General features: G+C 39.5%; 1 protein-coding gene across 5 annotated transcripts in view; it reads right to left on the reverse strand.

Moving 5' to 3' along the window:
* Positions 1-26611, reverse strand: part of LOC136843731 (protein argonaute-2-like) — a 645860-nt gene that overhangs the window by 164270 nt on the left and 454979 nt on the right. For all 5 annotated transcript variants that reach the window (XM_067112367.1, XM_067112365.1, XM_067112370.1 and 2 more), the window contains 3 exons: positions 19168-19334; positions 13545-13729; positions 12580-12780 (listed from right to left, as the gene is read on the reverse strand). In XM_067112367.1, the coding sequence (XP_066968468.1) occupies positions 12580-12780; positions 13545-13729; positions 19168-19334 (553 nt within the window). The remainder of the gene's footprint in view (positions 1-12579; positions 12781-13544; positions 13730-19167; positions 19335-26611) is intronic.

Raw genomic sequence — 26611 nt, forward strand, 5'->3', positions numbered from 1 at the left:
CGACCACCTACCTGTTTGTTCTCAGTGGGAGGGAGCGGGTTTGTTCCCTCTACCACGTCCAGGTTTACCTCTTGGGGTGGTGTTGGACTTGCCTCTGTAAGGGGGCCCGACCTCTTCCCCTTGCGCTCCTATTAAGGCCGTGAAAGAATCCACGGCCCTCATAGGTTGGGTTGTATGCTGGCGAAGCAACATACGAAGGTGCAGCAGGGAATGGGCTGGTTGAACCAGCACATATTGTTGGGGATGGGCCTTCGAGGTGGAGGGCTGTGCCACTGCCGAGACCGGGACGGCTTGGACTACCGCCTGATGATGGGGTCTCTTGTGTCTCCTGAACCGCTTGCCTCCTTTCCTCTGGGGGCCGCCAGATTCTGGGGTCTTCCGCTTATAGGCTGAGATGCCCCAGCGAGAGCGCAGACTCTGGTTAGCTCTTGTAGCCTCCCTGAGTACACTGGTAACCTCTTCTTCAGGAAAGAGGTTAGGGCCCCAGATTGAGCTCTTCATGAGCTTGTTAGGCTCGTGACGAATGGTGGCATCAGCAAAGATGAATTTCCTACATTCGAGCCTGGCCATCATGAAATCAAACAGGTCCGACTGAAATCCTGCCAATAGGGATTTAGCCAAGACCTGGAAGAAGGGCTCGTCTGCACAGGAGACGGCAGTCGCTTCTGTGAGGCAGACGGAGTTCAATGACCGGGCTAGCTTAGTCCGGGCCTCAAACTCCGCCTTCAGCAGGGCTTCCGGTAGCTTAGGAAGCTGTTCGCTGAATTGCGTTGGATTTAACAGAAAGCATCCAGCTTTCCCACAGTAAAGGTGGACGGAGCGTCAACCCAGAACTCATCACCCCCTGGGAATACCAGGGATGTGGAGTCTGTCTCTCTCAGCTGAGGCAAAGGATTGCCATCAAAGCACGCTCGGGCCGTAGCCAGAGCGACTTTGTTCAAGCAAGGAGTCGGCAACCTGTCACCCAGGGCGAACATTGTAAAGTTGCCCTTGAAAGGTGTCAGTTTGGTATTATCTGCCTGCCACTCCGTCAGAGTGCGCAGGAGAGTCGACTGAGCTTGGTCCCTAGGGAAGATCACTGTCTCCCTAGGAACCTTGTCTGAGCGTACCCAGGCTTCCTCCGTCAGCCTAACGAAGCCTGGGTAAGGGGGCAAGAGATCGGCGGGAAAGAACTCAAGTTCTTCCAACCGCCTCGTGCCAAGACCTTCTACAGTTAAAGTGCCCTCGTGTTGGATAGCACGGAGGGCGAAACGCCAAGGGTTCCCGACGTCAAAGGGAGGGAGATCCGCCGTGTCCGGAATGGAATACTGTGGTTCGGCTCCGCCAGGGCGAGCCATCCCCGCCAGTATATTGTCATGGCTGGTAAGCTTTTCCGAAATCTGCGTAAATTTTGACTCGACCTCCACCGAGAACCTCTCGAAAAGTTGGTTAGCAAACGCCTCCGGATCAAAGGCAGGCTGGCGAGGAGGGCTTGGTTTTGATGCCCTCTTACTCGCGCCTTTGCCGGAGGAACCAGGTTTGCTCCCGGAGGCTACAGGTGCTGAGACCTTAGCCTTCGACGGGGGGAAAGGCAAGGCTTTCCTGGAAGACGAGGACTTAAAGCCCTTCGCCTTCCATGAAGTCTTCAACTTCAGCTTGGGGACAGCTGATGGAGCCCTGTCACCCAAGGTGGAAGACTTTACGAAACCTGTAAAGGAAGATATAGATGAAGCTGGGGAGTCAAAAAGGGGGCCCGCCCCCGCAACCTCACTTACCTCGCTACTTACCACCTGGTCCTGTTCTGTATTCATAGGCTCCAGGTCCAAGTCTAACGCGGCGACGTCCTCCGAAACCTCCGCGTACAGGATGTCCTCTTGGGGTGGCTGGGTCGCATCCCGGATCTGCTGGATGATGGGGGTGGCAAGTTCTTCCGGCACTGCAGCCGCCACCCGGGCGCCGGGGTAGAGCAGGTCCCTCAACTTGGCGTCAAGGACATTAGGCTTCCCCGACGGAACGTTCCTCCCGAACCCAGCCACCCAAGTGCGGAGAGACTCGAGAGAAGTTTTCTTGGAGGACTCGTCCGCCTGTAAGAGAACAGACAATTAGGGTTGAACGAAAGGATGGTTCGAGAACCATATAAACACTATTTCGATATGAGGAGCGTAATGAGAAAACACTATATCTTACCGACTCGTCCTGGATGCCCGCACACAAAGCAAAGCAAACCTCACAGCCGTCGGGGTGCCAGACAATCAGGTCATCTAACCGGACCGCACAACCAGCGTGGGTCCGGCACACTACGTGTCCATAAGGCTGCTGCAATGAAGCGGTGCACCCCAGCTCCTCCGGCGGAATGAAAGGTTTGAGACAACAGGGACCAACCACAAGGGCTGCCAGCAAAAAAGACGGCGGAACCCCAGGGTGGAGCACCGGACTCAATAAACATATGAAATAAATGTAGTGGCGGAGTGAGATGCTCACTCCGCTAGATAACATATATATATATAATATTCAAATAATAAAATATACGAGTGATGGTAAAAATGAGAAATCCACTCCGGGGACCGGAGGGATACGTCTATCTAGTACACTCCCCCTCTCTCGGACCTCCCCGCCAGTGAAACAAGGTGGGTGAGATGCTCGTCATGACAGGCCAAGTACATAACATAAGCCGGAGCAGGTGTCAACAACCCAACCAAGAAACCCGACGGAGAGTAATAAAGATGTGGGAGAGAATGTTCGAAACTGCTCGAATCGGAGCGAGTAAACGAAACATCAAAACAAACACAGCGCTGCCTGGGGCTGGTTCTGGGAGGGAGCGAATCTCTCCACCAGAGGAAGTCCCCAACTCGGAGAAAACGCCATCTAGCGTCACCCGCACGAGTAAAGCAAGAGCTGGTAGGGGGGGGAGGGGGAGGTAGTGGGGTAGGGAAGAGGAGTAGGCTACGAGAATGAAAACAGGAGACAAGGGAAAATGATTCACCCGCTCAACTGCAAACACACGCCGCGCCAAGAATATAATAAAACTTGGTAGGGCGGCCTACCCTAGGGAAGGGATGCGACCAAGACTCAACGCCCAACTCCTGACTAGGCAAAGCCTAAATGAATATCCGAACTAGGCCTAGCCTAGGCTAACGGAAGGAGTACGGGAAGGGTGGAGGAAGGTAAAACAGGGACAGAAATTTTGTGCCGAGAACCAACCGGGACTGAAAAGAGGGGGGCAAAAAAGGCGACTAGCCTAGAGGAGACACATCCAATGAACTCTACTCCTTTGAAAAGAAGGGGGAGAACAAAGGGGCTCACTCTGCCACCCCCAAAACGACCACAGAGGAAACAGCAACAAAACTCCCTCGACCCGATGGACCACTCCACACCTAGCCTATAAGGGCGAGAGGACAGGAAGCAATACGAGTCTAATGTGATAGGCAAGGGAAAAAGACCCACACATATATAAAACCATCACACAATAAACATAAGAATAATTCTAAGAATAATGTGCTCATGCGAGGCGTGTAGCCTACCTCGGAGAAGCGGCTAGACCTAAGGCTGCCGCTACCTCGAAGTGGTAACAAAATAATAATATATATAAGAGCACCAATGCCAAGAATAATAAAATATAATCTTAATATTAATCTTAATATTAAGTTAATACCAACTAGGAACTCAGCCTGGGGGGAGACCTAAGCGGGGCATGACGGGAACCTAAGAGGGACTCGTATAGGTCTATCGAAAATCGAATAAGACTCAAAAACAGGGGGCCACCGCAAGAAATCCGCCAGGAGGAGAACCGGGGGAACAGATAAAAATATAACGACAAGGAGACAACCCCGACAGAAAAAACCGAGGGGGTCGCCTCGCGGTCGACATGGCTGGTAGGGGACGCCGTGGCGTCATAACAAAGATCTCATAATTGTGAAAAAGGAGACAATCTCAGCCAAGTATATAAAAAAAAAACCCACAATAAGATGGTACTTAACTTGGAGATGGTAAAGCTGCTCGAAGACATGTTGAAACAGATGAATAAATCCCAAAAATGCACAAGCACAAAATTCTGCTGGAAGCAAGTCACGTGCTAGAAAATGGAATGAAGTAGGTGGCACTGGTGTCGCCGGCCTGGCGGGCGTTGGTGTGTGGGAGCTGTAACGGCTCACCGCTCTCTGCCGGGGGTTTTAACATAGGGATATCTTTCGAGTGTAGCTCCGTGGTTGTGATCCTTTCACTCACCCTTGGTTATACCGACGTCTTCCTTGGAGAAGACGCTCGATCTGGGGGTAGTAACCCCAGCATTCCTGAAAGCTTTTTTCTCTCTGGTATATCTAGCAATTTATACCTAGAAATTCGTGCATGAATGGAATTTCACCGGCTGACACAGGGCTGGACTCAGAAATGTTAGGTTTTCTAGCAGGCAGAGCTCCCCATTACTTTGGCAAACCACTGGATCGTCAAAACAGGGACTGAGAGGGCCGTAAAAGGAACAGTAGTGACAACAATGAACAAAGCAAGATTCTATGGTGGCCAAAGCATAATAGAGTGTTACCTAGACATAACGGATCTCAACTTAGCAGATTTTGTTACTTAGTGGACTCACTGGTGTCTGCTAAATATAATAAAATTATTTTTGACTTAGCAGAATGTCCAGTAAATACAACAGGGTTATCAGATAGTAGAATGAATACACCCATGTAGATGACCTTGTCATGAGTGGATAATCCACCAAGTAAGCTAGGGGTATTGGACAATCAACAAATATATGCACACAAACGAGGCTTCCTTTTTGAGCTTGTGAAGGTGGACCGTGAGTGAACGAATGAACAATCACACATGACCAACACTTCTCTGGGTGTGCCTGTGAGGGTGGATAGTGAACGAGTGAACAAACACACACGTGACCAATGCCTTCTCGGTATACCTATGTGGGTGGACGATGAACGAACACGCACACACACACACAACAATACTTTCCTCTTTGTCACTGTGAGGGTGGAAAGTCAAGAAAAGCATGCACACTACTGAAAATTTCCTGTTTGAGCCTGTGATTGAGGGTTTTGTTTTTTCCAGGGTAAGTGACCCTGCCTGCCTGGCTGTTTGTATGCTTCATTTAGTCACTTGGCATCAGTTGTTTTCCCAGTGAAAAATCGTGCTCTATTAACAAAAGGATCCTTCTTGTGTTTGCATTTGCAAAGAAAGTATGTCTGCTTACTTATCTTGTGAAATTTTTTTACTAAAATGTACAATATGATGAAATAATTTAATGTACTTACAGTGCATTATTAAATTTAAAAGTAAAAAGTTTTTTTTAAAGTGAGAGCATCAATGATCTTCTCACAGTCACGTGCCTTGAAATGCTGAGATGACTGGTTAAATAAAGAGCAATTGCACACAATGACAATTACAGTGATACAAATGTACTGTTGTACTGTATGTACAGTAATTTTTTTCTAAAGGATTGTTGGCTGATAGCCAATATGCATATAGGAAGCAGTTAAGTACCTGCAATCTTTTTTTAGATTTGATATGCCATTTGCAAGAGAGCCTTTATAAGGGCTTTGAGTGTGGAGCAATTCAATTAGATTTTTGTGCTGCTTTTGATTTATTAAATCCCAAGGCATTTATTTACAAACTTCAGAATCTTGGAGTGGGTGTTATGATTCAGGATTACTTCAATTTCCTTACAGGTAGGCAGCTGCAAGTTGCTGTTGATGGGACCTTGAACAAACTACGACCTATGTGTCTCGAGTTCCACAAGGTAGTGTCCTTGGTCAGCTGTTATTTATTGTGCATACAGTGGACCCCCCGTATTCGCGTTCTCAAGGTTCGCGGACTCGCCCACTCGCGGGTTTTTCTATGGAACCCATCTAAAAAATTTTCGCGGGAAACTCACGCATTCACGGGTTTTTCCATGGAACATATCTATAAAAATATTCGCGGGAAACTCCATATTCGCGGATGCAATTTTTTTTTTTTGTATAGCAATAGTATTCTGTATTATCATATTTATTGTATAATAACATTAAATAATCATGTAAATCAATAATAATACTGTACTACAGTACTGTACATATAATAGTAATAGAAATTAAATATTATTATTATGTAATACTACACTGGGTACCTTAATAATAAATAATACAGTACTGTACTGTAAAGTTAAATCATACGGGTAGTAACTGGTGATGAATGTTGATTTCAGTATGCTGTAGATGATGATGATGATGAATTAGTTGTGCAGTACGATGAATGACGGGAGGCGCTGTCATGTCAAGGTATTTGAACATGGCAACGAAGGTGGTACAGTAGGGCTACATGAGTATTTTACCTTGTTCATGCTCAATGCGGGCGACCGCAATTAATGTCGTGCTGTAATGGGCTGCTACTTCTCCGTGACTTTTGCCCTCTCTTAACAAAACAATCATGTCTACAGTACTTTCTTCTCATCAGTCATTACAGTAATTGTAGGCTATTGGCCAGAGGCCTTAGAAGAAGCAGAGCATTCAGAGGACATCTTAATGCACGATTTCAAAAAATATTTTTAGGCCATAGTACTGTACATGCAAAACACCAAACGTGAGATACAGTAGTAGTAAAACAGGTTATACTGTACAGTATTGGGTGATTTGCCGATAATTTGCCGCTACGGTACACGCATGGTACTACTGGTTGCGCGTACATATACAGTGCCAACACGGATCTTCTGTGCATACAGTACGTACATTTTATACAATGTTTTGTTGTAAGATAGCAATAAAACGGGTTATACAGTCAGTCCCCAGTTTACGACGGTTCCGGCTTACGACGTTCCGAGGTTACGACGCTTTTCAAATATATTCATCAGAAATTATTTCCCGGCTTACGACGCATGTTCCGGGGTTACGACGCGTCGTACGCCGATCCGACGGAAGAAATATGGCCCCAAAAGGCAGAATAATCATAATTTGAAGGTTTTTTTATGTAAAACTCAATAATAATGCAGTTTACATCGTTTTCAATGCACTCAGAGCATTAAAAGTAAGGTTTTCTTATGATTTTTGACGATTTTCGACGATTTTCCGGCTTATGACGATTTCCGGTTTACGACACGGCGTAAGAACGGAACCCCCGTCGTAAACCGGGGACCGCCTGTATTGGGTCATTTGCCGAAATTTCCCGCTACGGTATACGCATGGTACTATTGGCTGCGCGTACATATACTAACACGGATCTTCTGCGCATACAGTACGTACATCTTATAAAATGTTTTGTTGTAAGATGATTTTTAAATATTACATACAAAAAGTGTTTTAGGATGATACATAGTACAGTACAGTACTACGGGTAGTACGTAGAGCATATCTAAAATACGTAAGACAACAGGAATACTGCAGGGTACGTATGTTTACATCTGCGGTACGTAGCATTTTCATGTATGTAAAGTATATATTACTGTAATGACTGCTGTAAGTACATTTTGTAAGTTAAAAATGATTTACTAATTTTCAAATATTACAGTACTGTAATATATTAACGTAAACACAGCAAAATTTCAATAATATATATTTGTTTTTCTTAAAAGTGCTTCACCCAAGCCACCTCTCTGCAAATACAAAGAAATCGCGATGCTGGACGCTGTGTACCCAGGATCAGTGATACTCAACATACTATTGGCTGTCATCTGCAAAGCAGCCAATCCAGAAGCACCATTCATTTTCCTTGGCGCTCATTGGCTGTTCACTTAGCGCTGATTGGCTGAACATTCACAACCAACTCGCGAACACGGAATTCTGGGAAGACGCTCCACGGCATCATCTTCAGATTGTGTGTATAGTTCGCAGCATCTTACCGTGTGAAACCATGCGTCTGTCCGTTTCGATTTTTTATCTTTGTGCATCAGCGGTATTTGGCCCTAAAATGCCTCCTAGAAAACGCCCTGCTCCTTCAAAGCCTTCTGGCAGAGTCTAAAAGAAAGAAGTCTGTTATGAAACTCGAGTAGAAGGTGAAACTTCTTGACAAAGGAGGGCAAAAGTTTTGCCACGGTTGGTTGCCATTTCAGTGTTAATGAGAGCACGGTGAGATATATCAAGAAGAAAGAGGCGGAGGTACCCAAGTCTGTGAGTATGAGCTGCTTCGGTAGTGCAAAGACAGTTGCAACAGTGCGGGATAAAACAATCGTGAAAATGGAATCTGCTCTAGCAATCTGGATAAAGGACTGCCAGAAGAAAAACGTACCCCTCGACTTCAACATCATTCGTGAGAAAGCACGACAACTCCACCAGCAGTTATCAACTGCTAAGGAAGGTGACGACGTAGTACAGGCAGAGGAAGGCATTGAAGAAGGCGAATTGGAATTTCTAGGCTTTGATGAACCAGCAGAAGAAGAAGAGGGGGAAGAACCCCCAAGCAGGACCATCATCAGCGCCTCAAGGTTTCCAGGCCAGCAAGGGGTGGTTCCACCAATTTCAAAAGCGGTTCAACCTAAAGTCTGTTACTCTGCATGGGAAAGCTGCATCTGCAGACACTGAAGCAGCCCATGAAATATCCGGAGGCCTTCAAGAAGATCATCGAGGAGAAGGGCTACCATCCAGAACAGGTGTTCAATATGGATGAGACTGGCCTGTTCTGGAAGAAGATGCCTTCCCGGACATACCTTATGAAGGATGAAGCTAAAGCCTCCAGATTCAAGGCCCAGAAGGATAGGGTTACCCTCATCATGTGTGGGAATGCAGCTGGTTTCATGCTTAAACCAGGCCTCATTTACAAGGCTGCAAACCCCAGGGCCCTCAAGAATAAGAACAAGGCATTGCTTCCTGTGTTCTGGATGCATAACCCTAAGGCCTGGATCACCAAAGTCCTCACAGAGTACTGGTTCCATCACAGTTTCATCCCTCAAGTTAGGCAATACCTGAACGACTTGGCCATGGAGTTCAAGGTGTTGCTGATTATGGATAATGCTGGTGGCCACCCTCTCGATCTTTCTTACAAGGGAGTCCAGTTTGAGTTCCTCCCTCCCAACACCACCTCTCTCCTCCAGCCTATGGACCAGGGCGTGATCCGTGCCTTCAAGGCACTCTATACCGGGAACTCCCTCCAGCACCTTGTAACTGCAATGGACAGTGACAGTGAATTTACACTAAAAGAATATTGGCGTAAATTCACGATTGCCACATGTCTGAGCATCATCAGCCGATCACTGAATGACATGAAGAATGAGACCCTGAACGCATGCTGGAACAAGTTGTGGCCGGAGTGTGTTCATGATCACAGGGGCTTCTCTCCTCAAGAAATTCAACATTCGGCCATTAATAAGGCTGTCCAGTTGGCGAGGATTCTAGGTGGGGAAGGCTTCGAGGACATCACTAAGGATGAAATTGGCACCCTTATTGATGCTCACTCTGACCCCCTGACGGACCAGGATTTGGAAGAGCTGACGAAGTCTGCCTGTGAGGAAGAAGATACGCCAGGTTCAGGGGAGGAGCAGGAGGAAGAGAATGATTCAGGATATGCAAGAGTATGTTTCAACATGGGATCCTTTTATGGAATGCTCCTTAAAGTTTTCAAACATGCTTGATTCAGCATGGGAGCCCTATAATCAAACCCTCACCACCATGAAAAAGCAGCGACAGCAGCTGCCTATCACCATGTTCATCAAACGGACGAAGAAGGCCCCTCCAAAGCCTCCCAAATCACCCGAAGAAGTGCCTCCCCAGTCGCCTGGAGTAGTGCCTCTCGAATCGCCTGAAGAAATGCCTCCCCAACCGCTTGAAGTCGTGCCTCCCAAATCAACTGAAGAAGTGCCTCCTGAAGGTGAAGAGGCACCCTCAGATGAGTTGTAACAACTCTGCTTTGCTGTGCAGTCATATCTTCATCATTATTCATCGCACTGCACAGCTAATTCATCATCATCATCATCTTTAATCAACATTCATCGCTGGTGAGTACCCGTGTGATTTACGTATGTAGTAATCTTAATATATAAGTACAGCAGTATGAAATTTTTTAAAATGTGCATGAATTTTTAAAGAAGTTTTTGTCTCTCTTTTTGTGATTTACGTATACGTAAATACCAATGTTCCCCCCCGAAAAGAAAACGGGACGGCTTATAACTGTATGAAAGAAAATGTGTGACTGAATACGTAGGGGGGACTGGATTATTTTCACCTACAGCTGTACGGCATACAGTATGTACGTATAAATGTAACGATGAAATGTTTAAGATGACTTGGAAATTATATTAATTAGTATCATTTCAAAGATTAATACAGTAATAAGGTACAGTTTAATGTATATTTGATGTAGGCTGGTATTTTTAGGCATACAGTACTTTGGTGTTGACCTTTCATGGTAGACAGGTACGAATATACGTAGTATTAAATTTTTTAAAATGTGCATATGTTTTTTAAATTTTTGTCTCTCTCTTTTTGTGAATTTTATACTGTATACATAAATACCAATGGTTCACCCAGAAAAGAAAACGGAACGGCTTATAACTGTATGAAAGAAAATGTGTGGCTGACTACATAGGGGGGACTGGATTATTTTCACCTACAGCTGTAAGCCATACAGTACGTACGTATAAATGTAATGATAAAATGTTTAAGATGGCTTGGAAATTATATTAATAGTATAGAGCCTCGATGGCTCAGTCGGTTACAGCAGCAGCTTCGGACTTCGTAGAGGTCTGTGGCGCGGGTTCAAATCCGCAGCCGACTGATCAGAGAGGCAGACACTTTGCTATCCGTGTAGACATCCCGGGATTATATATGTAATCAACGGATAGGTTTGCTTAAAAAGCAAATGGATGTTACAGACTAAATACACACGCAAAACAAAGCCACTACAACACCTTCTAAAAACATAACAAACATCTCACACGTCTCGAACTCTCGCCATACCCGCGCAATAACTTCTCGCTGCTGGGAAGAAAGGGCGTTGGGTCGGGTATGATACATGAAACATACGCTACCGGGGTCTAAGCGATGTCAGGCAGGGCAGCCGATCGAGACCACAGGTCTACCCCAAAGCCAAATCAAAAAGTCCTTCAAAAGAAGGCATCGTGCTTACCCCATACAAAAATGGGAAAAAAGCACGTTAAAAGAAGAAGTATATTTCAAATATTAATACAGTAATAAGGTAATAGTTTAATGTATATTTGATGTAGGCTGGTATTTTTAGGCATACTTTGGTGTTTGACCCTCCATGGTAGACAGGTATAAGCGTTTTTAGAGGGGCGTTGTAAGCATTTGCGGATTTGACCTATTCGCGCGGGGGTGTGGGACGCATCCCCCGCGAATACGGGGGGTTCACTGTACAAGTCATAACTTCTGGGACCCCTTATGCCTGTTGGCCTGGAAAACAAGATTGTTCAGTATGCTGATGACACAACACTTCTGGGTGTAGTAAAGTCTCCACTTACGAGAAATGCTGCTGCCCTAGTCTCAATCATGACATGGAGCAGATTGGTAAATAGTGTTAGTCAGTTGGGTATGAGGCTGAACTCGAGTAAAATGAACTTGTACCACTTTTCCAACATATCCTCCCTTCCAAGTGGGTGGGACTCTGCTGAATGAGTCTAAGCTTTAATTATACTTAACGTAACTAAACGTAACTACTGACGCCCATCTTACTTTTGAGAAACCTCTAATGAAAGTGTCAGCAACTGCTGCACAAAAGTTAGGTATTATATTATGTTAGGCCTCATATAGTTATAACAGTTATAAAATCAACGCAACCTCTTTGGATCATTTTCCCTGGTGTGGATGTTTGCTTCTGCCACAGGTTTATTTCTTAAATAGCGTGGTTAGTCATGGCAGGTTTCTGTTTCCTAATATTTGCAGTTATAACTTGGACCATCGACAAATGGTCTCGTTTGTCAATTTTTCCTGAGTTGCATTTTAACAAACATCTTTTCATATTGACAACTGATCCATGATCCTGTTTTCCTGCTAAGAGCAATCAGATTTGCTTAACAACAACACCAGTGGTCTTTTATTCCTCACACCTTTAGACTGTGGAACAATCTCTGTGGATGTTGTGCAGTTGGAACCTCAAAAGTTCAAGCGAAGATGCAATGCATTAGGCAATGCATTACTACCCTAATACAATTCTCCTTTTATTTAAATTATTTACTACATTTTTATATATTTATTGATGTTATTTTTCCTTTTCTAATAACTGCTCTCTTCATATTAGAAGAAGAAGAAGAAGAAGAAGAAGAAGAAGAAGAAGAAGAAGAAGAAGAAGAAGAAGAAGAAGAAGAAGAAGAAGAAGAAGAAGAAGAAGAAGAAGAAGAAGAAGAAGAAGAAGAAGAAGAAGAAGAAGAAGAAGAAGAAGAAGAAGAAGAAGAAGAAGAAGAAGAAGAAGAAGAAGAAGAAGAAGAAGAAGAAGAAGAAGAAGAAGAAGAAGAAGAAGAAGAAGAAGAAGAAGAAGAAGAAGAAGAAGAAGAAGAAGAAGAAGAAGAAGAAGAAGAAGAAGAAGAAGAAGAAGAAGAAGAAGAAGAAGAAGAAGAAGAAGAAGAAGAAGAAGAAGAAGAAGAATTTTAAAGGTAATTTGAAATTATACAAATAACTTTTTAAAAAATTCATACCAAACAAATAACACTCCATATAAAAATGAAATATATTAAAATACCTTGTATGGTGCCTCTTCTGAACAACAATAAATGTAATGGCTGGCTGGTAATCTGCCTGAAGTTCTGTGCAAGCTGCTCGCATTTCCTTTAACTCAAATGACAAAACCTCCAAAAACTGCGACTCACTTACTCCATCCCGATACATGACAATTCTTTCTGGCTTTCGTTTTGTAGATCGGTAGAAGGCTTTTAATAAGTTTCTGAAATTAGGGGAAAAAAAAAGGTACAATCACGGGGCACAGATGAAGATCTCGATCAAGTCTTATTAACACAAAAACTATAAAGGTGGAGAGAACTCATGGCAGAAATTACATTAGTTAGTCATCTAAACTTCAAATGATCTACAATTAAAACGTGACTCACTTTGTAATTATATATTTACTTATTTCTTTATTACCTATAATGACTTAGTATTTTATTAACATAATGAAAAAATTTTTTTTAAATACAAAAACATAAGGAAATGTCTGAGAAAAGGTTATCACCATTCATGAGGAAAACTAACTCTAGATATTACACTTCAACACAAAATTAAACTTAACTCGCCAAACCAAAAAAAGTCCTCGGCCATAAAACACTCATTATGTCAAATGATTTTGCTTCTTAACATGCCCTTAATCCTAAAGTGAGCTAAGTATTTAAGTATCCACACAAAAGTTCCTATAAAACTTTCTGGGACTTAAAATTACAATTTACATACAAGTTTGAATAAATTTTTAATTATATACAGTATTTCTACTAAAAACATCACACCAGCGTAAAATATAACTATTTATATGGGTCCTTCAAACTTTAATCTGCAAAATGAAATTAACATTAAATGAAATACTTCACTCTCAAACCCTGTCTAATAAAATCTAACATATCATAAACTGAGATATGCAAAAACAATTGTCAACAAATGGAAAATTCCTAATATGCAGTGTTTTCTCTTTATTAACAGACAGCAGACCCTATAACTTACTTGGTCATCTCACGGATTTTCTGGATCATTTCTGTGCGATGCATCTGATGTCTCACTTCTACAGCATATTTTGAAGCATACCTGTCCAATGATCCAAGTACTGCTGCTAATGAGGGCGTAACCTTATCACCAGCTTGAGGATGGTTTACATCTGCTCCCATTATCATTACAGGAGTTGTGAAAACCTGGTGGCAGGACAGAAAGGAAGAGTTGGAAGGAATGGAACCAAAATCTCAGTGCAGAGACAAGGAAGGAAAACATTCAGGACAGGATATTGCTGGAGAGAAATACAAAAAAGGGATGCTAGTACATGAAAATGGAGTAAAATTTTGAGAGAAAATAATAATGGAATGCTGAAGGCAGTATCTAAAAAATCATCTGAAGGCAAATAATAAATATAAACTAGAAGACGTTGCTCTTGGAAATACATACTGTATAGCAGAAAAGCACAAGGAACATATGGATTAACAAGCACCAGAGAACCAGTAACCAATGAGTTGACCAGAATATATTTGACTCATTAGATAAAGGGACAAAAAAATAAAAGGGGAAACAGCAGGACAATATTGATACACAAGGAAAAGATGAACTCCTTTCTTGAAATTAGAGAGGAATACAATTGCCAGGAGATTCTACGGAAATACTTTGTTGAAATTAAAGAGGAATATGATTGCCAGCACATTTTATGGAAATGAAGTGCTGAAGGAAAAGATGAAAACTGTTTAAATCAGTACAGTGACACCTCAACTCAATGATCTGGGGGGGAGGGGTGCCATTCCGGTACGTCAAAACCCATTAACTACTGGTATACAGCCAACACAATACAGTACCCCGAAGCAACTTGTTTAGCCTCTAGTGAACAGTTATTCCATATAACATAATGAACAGATTATCCTAACCGGTATTTTGAAATGTTCATAGTCTGAAATATTAATTCACTTACTCAATTTCAGATATATACCTGCAAAATAAATTGCCCATAAAAAAAACCAACAATACAGTATTGGACAGTTTAACCCTTAAACGCCGAGTCTCTATTTACAAGTGTCTGCCGTATGCGGAAAGAAAGTTTTTTTCAAAAAATCACAGCACGCTTAGTTTTTAAGATTAAGAGTTCATTTTTGGCTCCTTTATTTCTCATTGCCTGAAGTTTAGTGTGCAACCATCAGAAATGAAATAAAATATCATTATCATATATAAATATTGGAATATACGGCAGCGAAAAAAAAAAAAATTCATATATAATTGTATACAAATCGTGCTATGAGCAAAACGGTTAAAGCTAATGAGTTATTTTTTTTTTGTTGTATTGTACACTAAATTGCGATGATTTTGGTACATAAATTGTAAAACGATCATAGCAACACAGACAAAATATTATCACAAAATGGTGCATGAATTTGTAACGTGCGGACGTAAAAAAAAGTTTTTTTCAAAAATTCACCATAAATCGAAATATTGTGCTAGAGACTTCCCGTTTGTTGCAAAATAAAGATAAATGATTGAATATTACTGGAATGTAAAAGTTTTAGCTTACAATTACATTTTTCGACCATTTCGGTCAAGTCAAAGTTGACTGAAGGTGGAAATTTCAGCATTTATCGTGATTTATATGAAAATATTTCAAAACTGATAAAAGCTACAACCATGGGTTATTTTTTTGTATTCTACATGAAATTGCACACATTTTCATATATAAGACTTTATGTAACAGCTAATATAAAATGGTACAAAAATAACGACAAAGTGACTAAAGAAATTGTGAGATATTCAGCAGAGTTAGTGTGTGCGGACGTAAGGAAAAAGTTTTTTAAAAAATTCACCATAAATCGAAATATTGTGCTAAAGACTTCTCGTTTGTTACAAAATGAAGGTAAATGATTGAATATGTAAGAATTTTAGCTTACAATTGCATTTTTCGACCATTTCGGTCAAGTCAAAGTTGACCAAAGGTTGAAATTTTGGCACTTATTGTGATTTATATGAAAATGTCAAAATTGATAAAAGCTACAACCATGAGTTATTTTTTGTTGTATTCTACATGAAATTGCACACATTTTCATATATAAAACTTTATGTAATGGCTAATCCAAAAATGTGCAAAAATTACGACAAAGTGATTAAAGAATTTCTGAGATTGTTAGAGCCTGACGCCACCTCTTCCAAACACGTGTGTGCTTGTGTGTTCGTCGTCCATCGGAGTGGTGAGACGTTTGGCGTCTTCACAAACTGAAACATGCACACAGTTTGATACAGAAGATTTGTTGGTTCATTATGAATACAAGATTAGAATGCTTGCATGGCAATGCAAGTAGTGGTGATTGTACATACATCAAGACAACAATGGTTAGGGAGAAACAGGCGGAAATATTGTATGGTTGAAATCGCGTTCCTTTAGAGAAAGAAAATGAGACGCTCTTGTTGTCTTGTCCACTCCGATGGACGACGAACACACGAACACACACGTGTTTGGAAGAGACGGCGTCAGGCTCTTACAAGATTTTCAGCAGAGTTAGAGCGGAAGTAAGGAAAAAGTTTTTTCAAAAATTCACCATAAATCGAAATATTGTGCTAGCAACTTCTTGTTTGTTGCAAAATGAAGGTAAATGATTGAATATCACTAGAATGTAAGAGTTTTAGCTTATAATTGCATTTTCGACCATTTCGGTCGAGTCAAAGTTGACCAAATGTTGAAATTTTGGCACTTATCGTGATTTATATGAAACTATGTCAAAACTGATAAAGCTACAACCATGAGTTATTTTTTGTTGTATTCTACATGAAATTGCACACATTTTTATATATAAAACTTTATGTAAAGGCTAATACAAAATGGTGCAAAAATTACGACAAAGTGACTAAAGAATTTCCGATGGGTCACGCTTGTAAACAAAACAACAGCGTGATCTGTGAACTCCCAGCATCCCTCAAGGCGCAATTTAAAATTTTTCACAAACGAGGCCTATAAGTATTTTTCCGCGAATATTTAAAAAAACTTTTTGTAGTCAACGTATTTTACATCCACTTGGCACCCGATAGACAACTTTTGTCGACGTAAAATATGTCCAGTCGGCATTAAAGGGTTAGGTGACAACCTAATGTCCAGATGTGATCTATTCTCTTTAACCTTCCCAAAACTAGAACCAGCATTCAATTATTACCCACACTGGTCAAACCATTCTGACTCAAAATGAACAATAAACTGGACGTGGTGGATAATTTTTCCACCCAACAAGCATACGAAAAGATTAGCCAGACCCTGACTTAACCCCACAGAATCCAAAAATCTGCTTGGCGATAATTTTGCTAAAAGTCTAAGAGCTTGGCCATCCCATAACGCACATGAGCGCGGCCTGAAACAAAGTCCCGACCTAGGCCTACACAGATCTTCCCAATCACCTTCAAGATCCACTTCACTATCCCCATCTAGCAGAATATCAGGGGAAGGGGAGACTAGTAACCACAGTCCTGCTATGCACTCCAGTCGGGACACTCCCTCTACCTGTGGAATGGTGTGGTTCTGAATGCACGGACTGTGTTGCAACGGGACTGCTTATATGCAAAACCAAAACATGACAGGGGAAGCTGGAATAAACATGATTAGCCAATCCCTGACATCAGCTAAATCCATAATATGACCATCTACACAATCTCTATAGTTACCAAGGACAGAGCCCAAATCATTGAAAGATACACCTGATTTCAATGTTCGGCCTACTTCAGAGTCAGACGAACTAACAGGTTTATCCAAATCATCTACCTTCTCGAACTGATCTGGTAACACTGCAAAATCTGAATAAACTTGCACATCTGAAGCCACATGCTTACCTCTAATCTTACGCTTGCTACTACACCCTGATTGAATGTAAGACAAGTGCTCCTGATGTTGCAAATCAGACCAATCCTTACACTGATCACAACTAATCTCGAAGCAGCCACATCCCATACAATTAGAACAGACAGTATGACCGTCAAAAACAAGTTTAACACTTAGCTGTTTGCAGCAAAAAGTACAGCATCTTGTGTTCGTTGAAGCCGATGAAGCCACGCTGCTATGACTGGATAAACCCTCCATAATAATGGAGAAAAATGCAATAATATCCAACAGTAAGACTGCTGGCCAGTACAACAAAGAGCTGTCAAGAGCCGTGTGTACTGGACAGCGACAAAGAAAGGATTGACTTACTGCGGGAGAGAGTTCCGTCACTCCCCCAGCTCTGGGGGGATTAGGTCGTTTTTACAACCGGGAACAAGCGACAGCAGTCTAATTTCAGAGTCCACTGGCTTGTTGTTTGTACTCAATGTTTAGGATTCAATGTTGGTAAGTTTGTAGCAGCCATGAAAGGTACATGCAAATACTAGTTTTGCATGTTAGTGAAAAACAAATATGTTTTTTTTATGTCAACACCTGTTTTTGCACAATATTTGAATGAATTTTGCAGAAAACAACAAAATGGCTTTAATGGCCCATAAACAACAACATGGAAACAACACTCAGACTTCAGCCCTGTATATGGCTGGAATAACCATCATCCTTGATATATCATGCACGAAGGTGCTAAACTCCACCTTCTAGTCTAGTACCTTGCATGTAATAACTGTTCATTTTAGTTCTTATCTTTTGCAAAATAATAATTGTAATCGTAATTTTGTAGTATCACGTAGAAAGAACATTTACAACTTACAAAATTAGCTGGTATCTTCTCCATGTCCCAGCAAAAGGCCCTGTGCCAGGTTAGAAATATTCATTCCCAAATTCCTATTGCTAGTCCAGAATTTTTTTTTTAGAATTTCTTTTCACCCTCTACACTTACATTTCATCCTCTCTCCAATGATGTTTTTTTTTTGTGGCTGGCTGACCAAGTCTGCCCAGTCAAAGGTATTTTTTAATGCAATTTAACCCTGATTGTGAGAGTTAATGACAGTACTGTATACACTGATCATGTTACTTTAATGCTATAGTGAAAGTAATTTTTGAGCAATACATATTTACATAAGGTATATTTTATATTTTATCATACCTACCTGTAATGTTGTGTTCATTACTGTATTTAACAGACAAGACACACTTCAAAACTTACAGTGAAACAGCAATATAAAACAAGAGCAGGAAGAAATAATGACAGGGATTTTCACATGATTGCTACACCAGCTCTGGGTTATCATGTCTCCTATACTACCAGGTCTTAGTCTTTGTTACCTAATGGATTTTGATACTCGTCAGGAAACAAGACCTCAAACCTGCCTGCTAAGTTGAGGAGACAATGTACACTATAGTGTATAACACCATTTTATGTAAAGGATTCAAATCCAAGTGATTGTTTACTCTTATGAGTCTTGGTACCAAATCCCTGTGTAAGTAAAGTCCCATAGTTACAAAATAAGATAAGATGCATGTTTGAATATTGCACATACAATTTTCAAATGCCAAGAAAGTACTTCCTTGTGGAATTTTCCATCTGAAATAATCTTTCACAGGCAATATGGAATATAAAAAATAAGGTGTAAATATTACTATTACACAAAATTAAATTTATATAAAAAAAATTTCAAAAGCAAAATTTACTCTAAATTATTCAGCTTCCACAACAGTTAAAAATTAACTAAGAGAAGAACTACTTACAATTGGTTGAGAGATGTTGCTTAAAATGTTATTTGTACCTCCCATTTTTGCATTTATTTTCAGTAGGATGTTTCCGACAGTTGGAGGAGCACAGGACCGAACATTAGGAGACTTGATACACTGTGTTACAACTTGTATATCTCTGTCTCCAGTTTTCTTAATACGAGCTGTAACATTTCAATTTATCTTGAATCAAAATGGTGTTCAATGAGCAGAAACTTTTTTACATTGGAAGTGAAATTAAAATATAAAATCTTAATTAAAATCTGTTCTATAGATACAAACCTTTACTAAAGCTAAAATAGTATATTAGCAAAAAGAATCCTCTGCATCACATTCAGTAACCTAGCTAGTCAAAGCAACTGTTGCAAAGTTATCAGTAGAGAGCCTGGGAGTTAAACATTCCCAATAAAGCAAACAACTTGTATTTTCTGAAGATATAAAATATCTTAAAATCTATTCCTAAACTTTCTGAAGATATAAAATATCTTAAAATCTATTCCTAAATATAACATTAACTTCTGTATAAGTGAGAAATAAACTTACTATGAGGTAAACACAAAAACGAAGTAGGAAAATAAGAATAGAGGACAGGAACATATAGTGCAAAAAAAGGCAAAGGCCCCAAGATATGACATATAAAAATTTTAAAAAACTTTGAAAAAACTGCCTCTGATGGTTGGCAATGCTGTGTGACCTCACAAAAATTTGAGTAAAACTGATCACGCTTAGATTGAAAAGGTTTCTGGGAGGTAGGTTGGATGGCTGGGCTCCAAGGGAGAGGAGGGGCAGTGGTGAGAGTGGGAGAGAGAACAATAACTGATGCATATCTGCATCGAAACCTAAGTATAGTAACACACACTACTTTTTTATCTATATTCTATGCAACAGCATTCTCGTTTATATTCTTACTATATATCTCATTTTTTATTTTTTCAAACAAAACATAAATGCAATTGTGTACGTAGGGTACGTACTTATGCAGACACTCATTCAATGGCATCAGTGAACTTGCTACAGCCTGTTTGGTTGTGTCTTGCCTACATATGAAATTTTTATTTGTTAAATATTTTAATGGTGATTAGAGAGATAACATATTCTCTTGTGTACTGTTATGTGTGATAATCATGCTTTGGAGCGAACTAAATTTGTAATGAAATATGATACAGTAAATCAAGAATAGGAAAAAAAAAATTGTAACTTACGTTTGTATGTATGCACTCATTTGATGGCATCATGAACTCCCTGCAGTTTTAGTTTTGCATTTTTATGTTTACAATGTTTATGATATAGTAATTCATATTTCATTTAAAGGATATGTACAGTACTGAGAGAGAGAGAGAGAGAGAGAGAGAGAGAGAGAGAGAGAGAGAGAGAGAGAGAGAGAGAGAGAGAGAGAGAGAGAGAGAGACTAATGCAGTAACACACTCCTTCACTATTTCATTTAAATCTTATGCTACAGTATTCTTTCTATTTTTACTGTTTGGTTTTGCCTACATACATTCACCTTTTAAATATTTTTACGTGATTATAGAAGAAATATTAACAGTGACAAAATGTTCTCTTGTGTACTGATATATGTGTGATAATCATACTTAAAGAGTCCACTAAACTTGTAATGAAATACAGTATAGTAAGTCAAGCAAAGCAAAAAAAAAAGGGGGCAACACATACTGTATATACGCATGCATGCACTCATTTGGTGGGGTCATGAACTTCCTGGAATTTTAGTTTTGTGTTTTTATCTTTATGATATAGTAATTCATATTTCATTAAAGCATATGTACAGTACTGAGATACAGCACAGAGAGAGAGAGAGAGAGAGAGAGAGAGAGAGAGAGAGAGAGAGAGAGAGAGAGAGAGAGAGAGAGAGAGAGAGAGAGAGAGAATGTTTACATCGAAGCCTAATACAATAACACACACACACACACACTCCTTCACTATTCTATTATCATTTACTCGTAAAGTATGTATGCACACATAAAATCATTAAATTTCAATAACTTTCAGTTGTCTGTAAAATAAAACTATTGTGCTGGCTTTGTCTGTCCGTCCGCCCTCGGATCTTAAAAACTACTGAGGCTAGAGGGCTGCAAATTGTTATGTTGACCATCCACCCTCCAATCATCAAACATACCAAATTGCAGCCCTCTAGCCTCAGTAGTTTTTTTTTTTAAGGTTAAAGTTAGCCATAATCATGCATCTGGCAACGATATAGGACAGGGTACCACCAGGCGCTGTGGTTAAAGATTCATGGGCCGCAGCTCATACAGCATTATACCCAGACCACCAAAAGATAGATCTATTTTGGGTGGCCTTGATTATATGATGTACAGAAAACTTGACTGCGCTCAAGAGACTTCGGTGCATTTTTTATTTGTTTAGTAGCGTTCTGAAAATGAATCTGCTTTGACAGTCGTCATCTAGAAATCCCTATATATGTACTGACAATGTAAACACGGTGTTGTAACATACTGCACAAACACTGTGCATTACAACAGAACAAATTTCATTTTTGGTTCAATCCACTGGACTAGACTTTCAAACAAGATTACCAAACTTATGGCCTATGTAACAATTCATAACCATCTTTTATAATTAACCAATTCCCAAAGAACTAACAACCCACGTCATGTATGATGTAAACAAATGAACTGGGAAACAGCTGTTTTGCAATTTAAAAGGATTTTACTTTAACATATAGTAATCCTTCAATTATTCAAATTAATAAGAGCCAAGGGCACATCAGATAATGGTGAAATCCAGATAATGGCAAGTAAAAAAAATCTAGGGTGTTCAAGGGCAGCTCCGTACCCCTTCCTCACCTAACCTTAGTCAATACCACATACAGTAAACACTCAGTATCCTCAAACAACCTTCACACTTTAAAGGGAGTGCCGACCACCAAATTTCGAGGATTTATAAAATTTTAGTTATTAACAGCTTTCAACTGTTTGATGTCTAAATAAACATATCCTGAAACATTAATGCTAAAAAAAATTTTTTTATAGGTTTATTGACAATTTTGTCCATTGCTTTTATGGCACAGTGAACCACAAATTGTGAAAAAAATTTGTGAAAATGTCTGGTTAGGTGGAAGGAGTTATACACTGTTTTGGACTGTTTTGTGTGTAAATAAACGTATCTTGAAGATAAATTGCTCAAAAAAATGTTTAGATTGGTTCATGGACAATTTTGTTCATCGCTTGTACAGCACTGTAAATGACAAATTGTAAAAACTTGTGTCTGTATGACTATAAGTCTGGTTAGGTGGATGGAGTTATACACTGAAGATATGTTGCTAAGAAAAATGTTTCGGTTGGTTCATGGATAATTTTGTTCAACACTTGTACGGCACTGTGAGCGACATACTGTACAAAGGGCAAGTAAAAGTGTCAAAAAAAATTATTAAAAAATAACTGTCACCCACTAAAATATCCCATTCCCTCTATCAGTGGCATCATAGAGATCATGGGTTATATAATGATATAGGGATAACTAGCTCAAGAGCTCCTGATTGTCTCAGATTTCTCTTGGAAGTCCAAATATTTTTTTCTTTAGCTGTTTTCTCAAAACTTACCTTTTTCAAAACTAAATGCTTATTTCTCCTAGAAGACTGAACCAAATTCAATGAAACTTTTACAGTGTAGTATAACTATACTGTATACCTATATTGTCGTTGGGAAAATCACTTTTCTGTGCAACTTTTTATTCTGAATATTAATTCTGAAGCGACATGATTTTTTCAACTGCAAAACAAACGAACCTAGAGGTCGCATTTATAAATTTCCCCATGAGAGAATTTTCATTATTAGCTGTAGAATAAGTGGTATAAATTTGAAGCAAATACCTTCAATCGCAGGGTTGAAACAGTCATTTACTTATAATGGGGCCTTATGGCATCGGCGCTCTCCTAAACTGAAAACTTCATGTAAAGGGCAATTATCTACCTTTTCCCAATATTTGTAATAATATACTGCATAAATACACTTTGAAAATACATGTAACCCCCTTCTCTCCCTCGTAAATGACACAGTTCAGTAGGCAGTAGCCTACCTGTGTTTACCCACAGCCTACCATGGTTTTATGACCATTAATGAATTTTTATACAGAAACTTTATCAGTTATTAACAATGTATTACCATACAGGAGATAGAAAATGTGTGTTTGTGAACTATTGAACCTGGGCTAGCTTAGGTGGTACAATCAATATCCATTTACTTGAGTCAAATAGCTGTATTTAAGATAAAGGTAATGTAAAACTGTTATCTTCCTTACAGAACCCATTTACAGTGATACCTGGGTACTTGCCGACGATTGATTCCAAAGGTACGACGAGTATCAACTGAATTCTTCCCATAAAGAATAATACAAAGTAAATTGATATGTTCCAGACCAATGGACAATGCCATTTTAAAAGACATTTTTGCAATAATTGGCTTGTATTGTACTTTTATACAACATAATAGTAAATAAAGAAAACAACTAGATTTAACACAAGTACTGTTTAAAGTAACTTCACTGTATCTTTTGCTTTTTCACAAACCATGGCCTCAGTAACACTACCACCTGCTATTTTTTATACATCCAGATCAACACTTTTCCTATTTTCTTGAGTGTTCCAAGACCTGTTTTGACTCCTTTAACATCCACAGCTTTAATTGCTTCTTTATTTTTTTACAATTGTGATCATATTCTTGGCTTATGGTAATCCACAGGAAGATCAGCTCTTGTATTTAGCTATTGTGTATGTGTGTGTGTGTGTGTGTGCTATCATGTTTTTAACTAAATTCCTTTTTTGCTAACTAGTGTGTGTGTGTGTGTGTGTGTGTGTGTGTGTGTGTGTGTGTGTGTGTGTGTGTGTGTGTGTGTGTGTGTGTGTGTGTGTGTGTGTGTGTGTGTGTGTGTGTGTGTGTGTGTGTGTGTGTGTGTGTGTGTGTGTGTGTGTGTGTGTGTGTGTGTGTGTGTGTGTGTGTGTCCTATCATGCTTTTAGCTAAATTCCTTCTTTGCTGTCATCACTACTGATTTACAATCCCTTAAGCCATTTCTGGTCCAACTTAATGTGAAAATTCATGTTTATTTCATATACAGTACTATTGTATTTTGTCTTTCTGAATTCAATTAAATTTTAGGAGTATGCATCATACCAGAGGTGACCAGAGCTACAAAATGTGCGTGAACATTTGGCCCCGGTTAGGCTGTTAACTGTTACATCAATAGTAGCCATTTACAAAAGTCAGTGTTCAAGTATTTAAAGTGTAGCCATTTACAAAAGTCAGTGTTCAAGTATTTAAAGTGTAGCCATTTACAAAAGTCAGTGTTCAAGTATTTAAAGTGTATAATGTTCATTTTATTAAAATTGGCATTTTACTCATTGTATTCAGATATACATTGAACGGCCCCACATTGCAGTTCAGGATTTGCGGCTTCCGTTAATCGCAGATTTTCCTGTGAAATGTATTTCCAATATATCGTGGAAAATTCACTAATCGGTAGAGCAGTATTCATCAATTACTGTATTTTCATGACTAAATACATTTGCTAAATTTTTTTTTACTAATTTTCAAATATCAATATTAATGTAGAGTAAAATATTAATTCATTAAGGAAAATACAGCTTATACTGATCCAAAGTCTCCCACTTAGAGGGAGAGATGTATGCCTAACTGTCAATCATTTTGACATACTGACCATGTGAAGGGTAGCACCTGGGCAAATAAGACTCTCTCTCTCTCTCTCTCTCTCTCTCTCTCTCTCTCTCTCTCTCTCTCTCTCTCTCTCTACGCCAAAGGAGACTACAGTTAAAGTTAAGTGTACCTTAGTTTAACCAGACCACTGAGCTGATTAACAGCTCTCCTAGGAATAATCTGAAGGATTAGACTTATTTAACGAGGCTAAGAACCAATTGGTTACTTAGCAACGGGACCTACAGCTTATTGTGGAATCTGAACCACATTATAGCGAGAATGGAATTTCTATCACCAGAAATAAATTTCTCTAACTCTTCATTAGCCGGCCGGGGAGTCGAACTCGGGCCTAACGAGTGGAAGGCCGCAACTCTACCGACTCGCCTAAGGAAGAGCTGGGGATACTACAGCGGGTCACTGCTAGATCATGGATTATCAATCAGGCCTTCAGTTAATCGCAGGGTATTCTGCGGAACTTACCTCCAAATATATCGCGGAAAATTCACTAATTTGTACATTTTTTCATAGAGCAATATTCAGTAATTACTGTATTTTCACTTTATTTTCATGACTAAACACATTTATGATAAAAATGATTTACAGTATTAATTTTAACAATATTAATGTAAACAGCAAAATATCAATAAAATGCTAAATTAAAATCCTGCAAAATCACAAAACAGCTTACCAATGTACATAAACATCTCAGTTCAACCCCCCTTTCTCTCTCTCTCTCTCTTAGTATACATACCCTTTAATGAAAAAACTGCAAAATATCAATAAAATGTTATCTCACTTACAGAATACTGTACATTTATCCTGTATTATACTGATCTATTATCTTCGAAATACTGTATGTATAAAAAAAAAACGATCATCCCAACATTTGTAATTGTTTTTTACTGTAGGAGCACATTGTCATATTTTTTCTTTCTCCGATTTGCTGAACTGTACTTCACTGCAAGTTTAGTTGACTCACACAGTACACGAGAATATTTTATCACTGTTGATGTTTCATCTCTAATCATCATTAAAATATTTTAAATCTGAATTTCACATGTAAGCAACACAAGTTAACATTCTCCTCCTCAGTTAGTTTAACCAAGTCTCGGCTCCAGCTACTGTACTAAGACTTTTTAATTGTAAACACCAGTTCCCTCTCTCAATGAAATATGAATTACTCATCAGAAACTTCTACGTACTATATTGAAAATAACAACTCCACTAATACATTCGTTTCTTCTATCAACTAAAATATTTTCTTAATTCTTTCGGTAGCAGTCTCAATCACCTGATTCTCAGAACATTAACATTTCAAATGTCGGGATCTTTTTTTTTTATAGATATGACGATAAGTCAATATAATATGAAATACAGTATAAATGGATTCTGTAAGTGAAATAACATTTTGTCAACATTTTGCTGTGTTTACATCAACCCTTTGAACCTCTATTCAACCTGTCCTAGCCCACCCGGTTTTTACCGACTCAGTTCTTGGGCTAGCTGTATTACCCCACTGAAAAGTTTTTGATTATTCGTTGCTTACTTCATAATATGAATTTCTTCATTTATTTATATCAGCATACTAGCTTCAGCGGTTCCCAGTGATTAATTTCATTCCAGTTTAAAATAAACCATCATCCCCATTCCCCCCTTAAAATCTTTCCAAATTAATATATAAAATGAAACGTAAAAGGTCTCCTTTTCTCAGTGGCTTTTGGCCACGTTCAGTGAGGATTAGGTGGTAATACAGATC

Source organism: Macrobrachium rosenbergii, chromosome 12 (genome assembly GCF_040412425.1).
Source record: "Macrobrachium rosenbergii isolate ZJJX-2024 chromosome 12, ASM4041242v1, whole genome shotgun sequence".
In the NCBI taxonomy this organism is placed as follows: Eukaryota; Metazoa; Arthropoda; class Malacostraca; order Decapoda; family Palaemonidae; genus Macrobrachium; species Macrobrachium rosenbergii.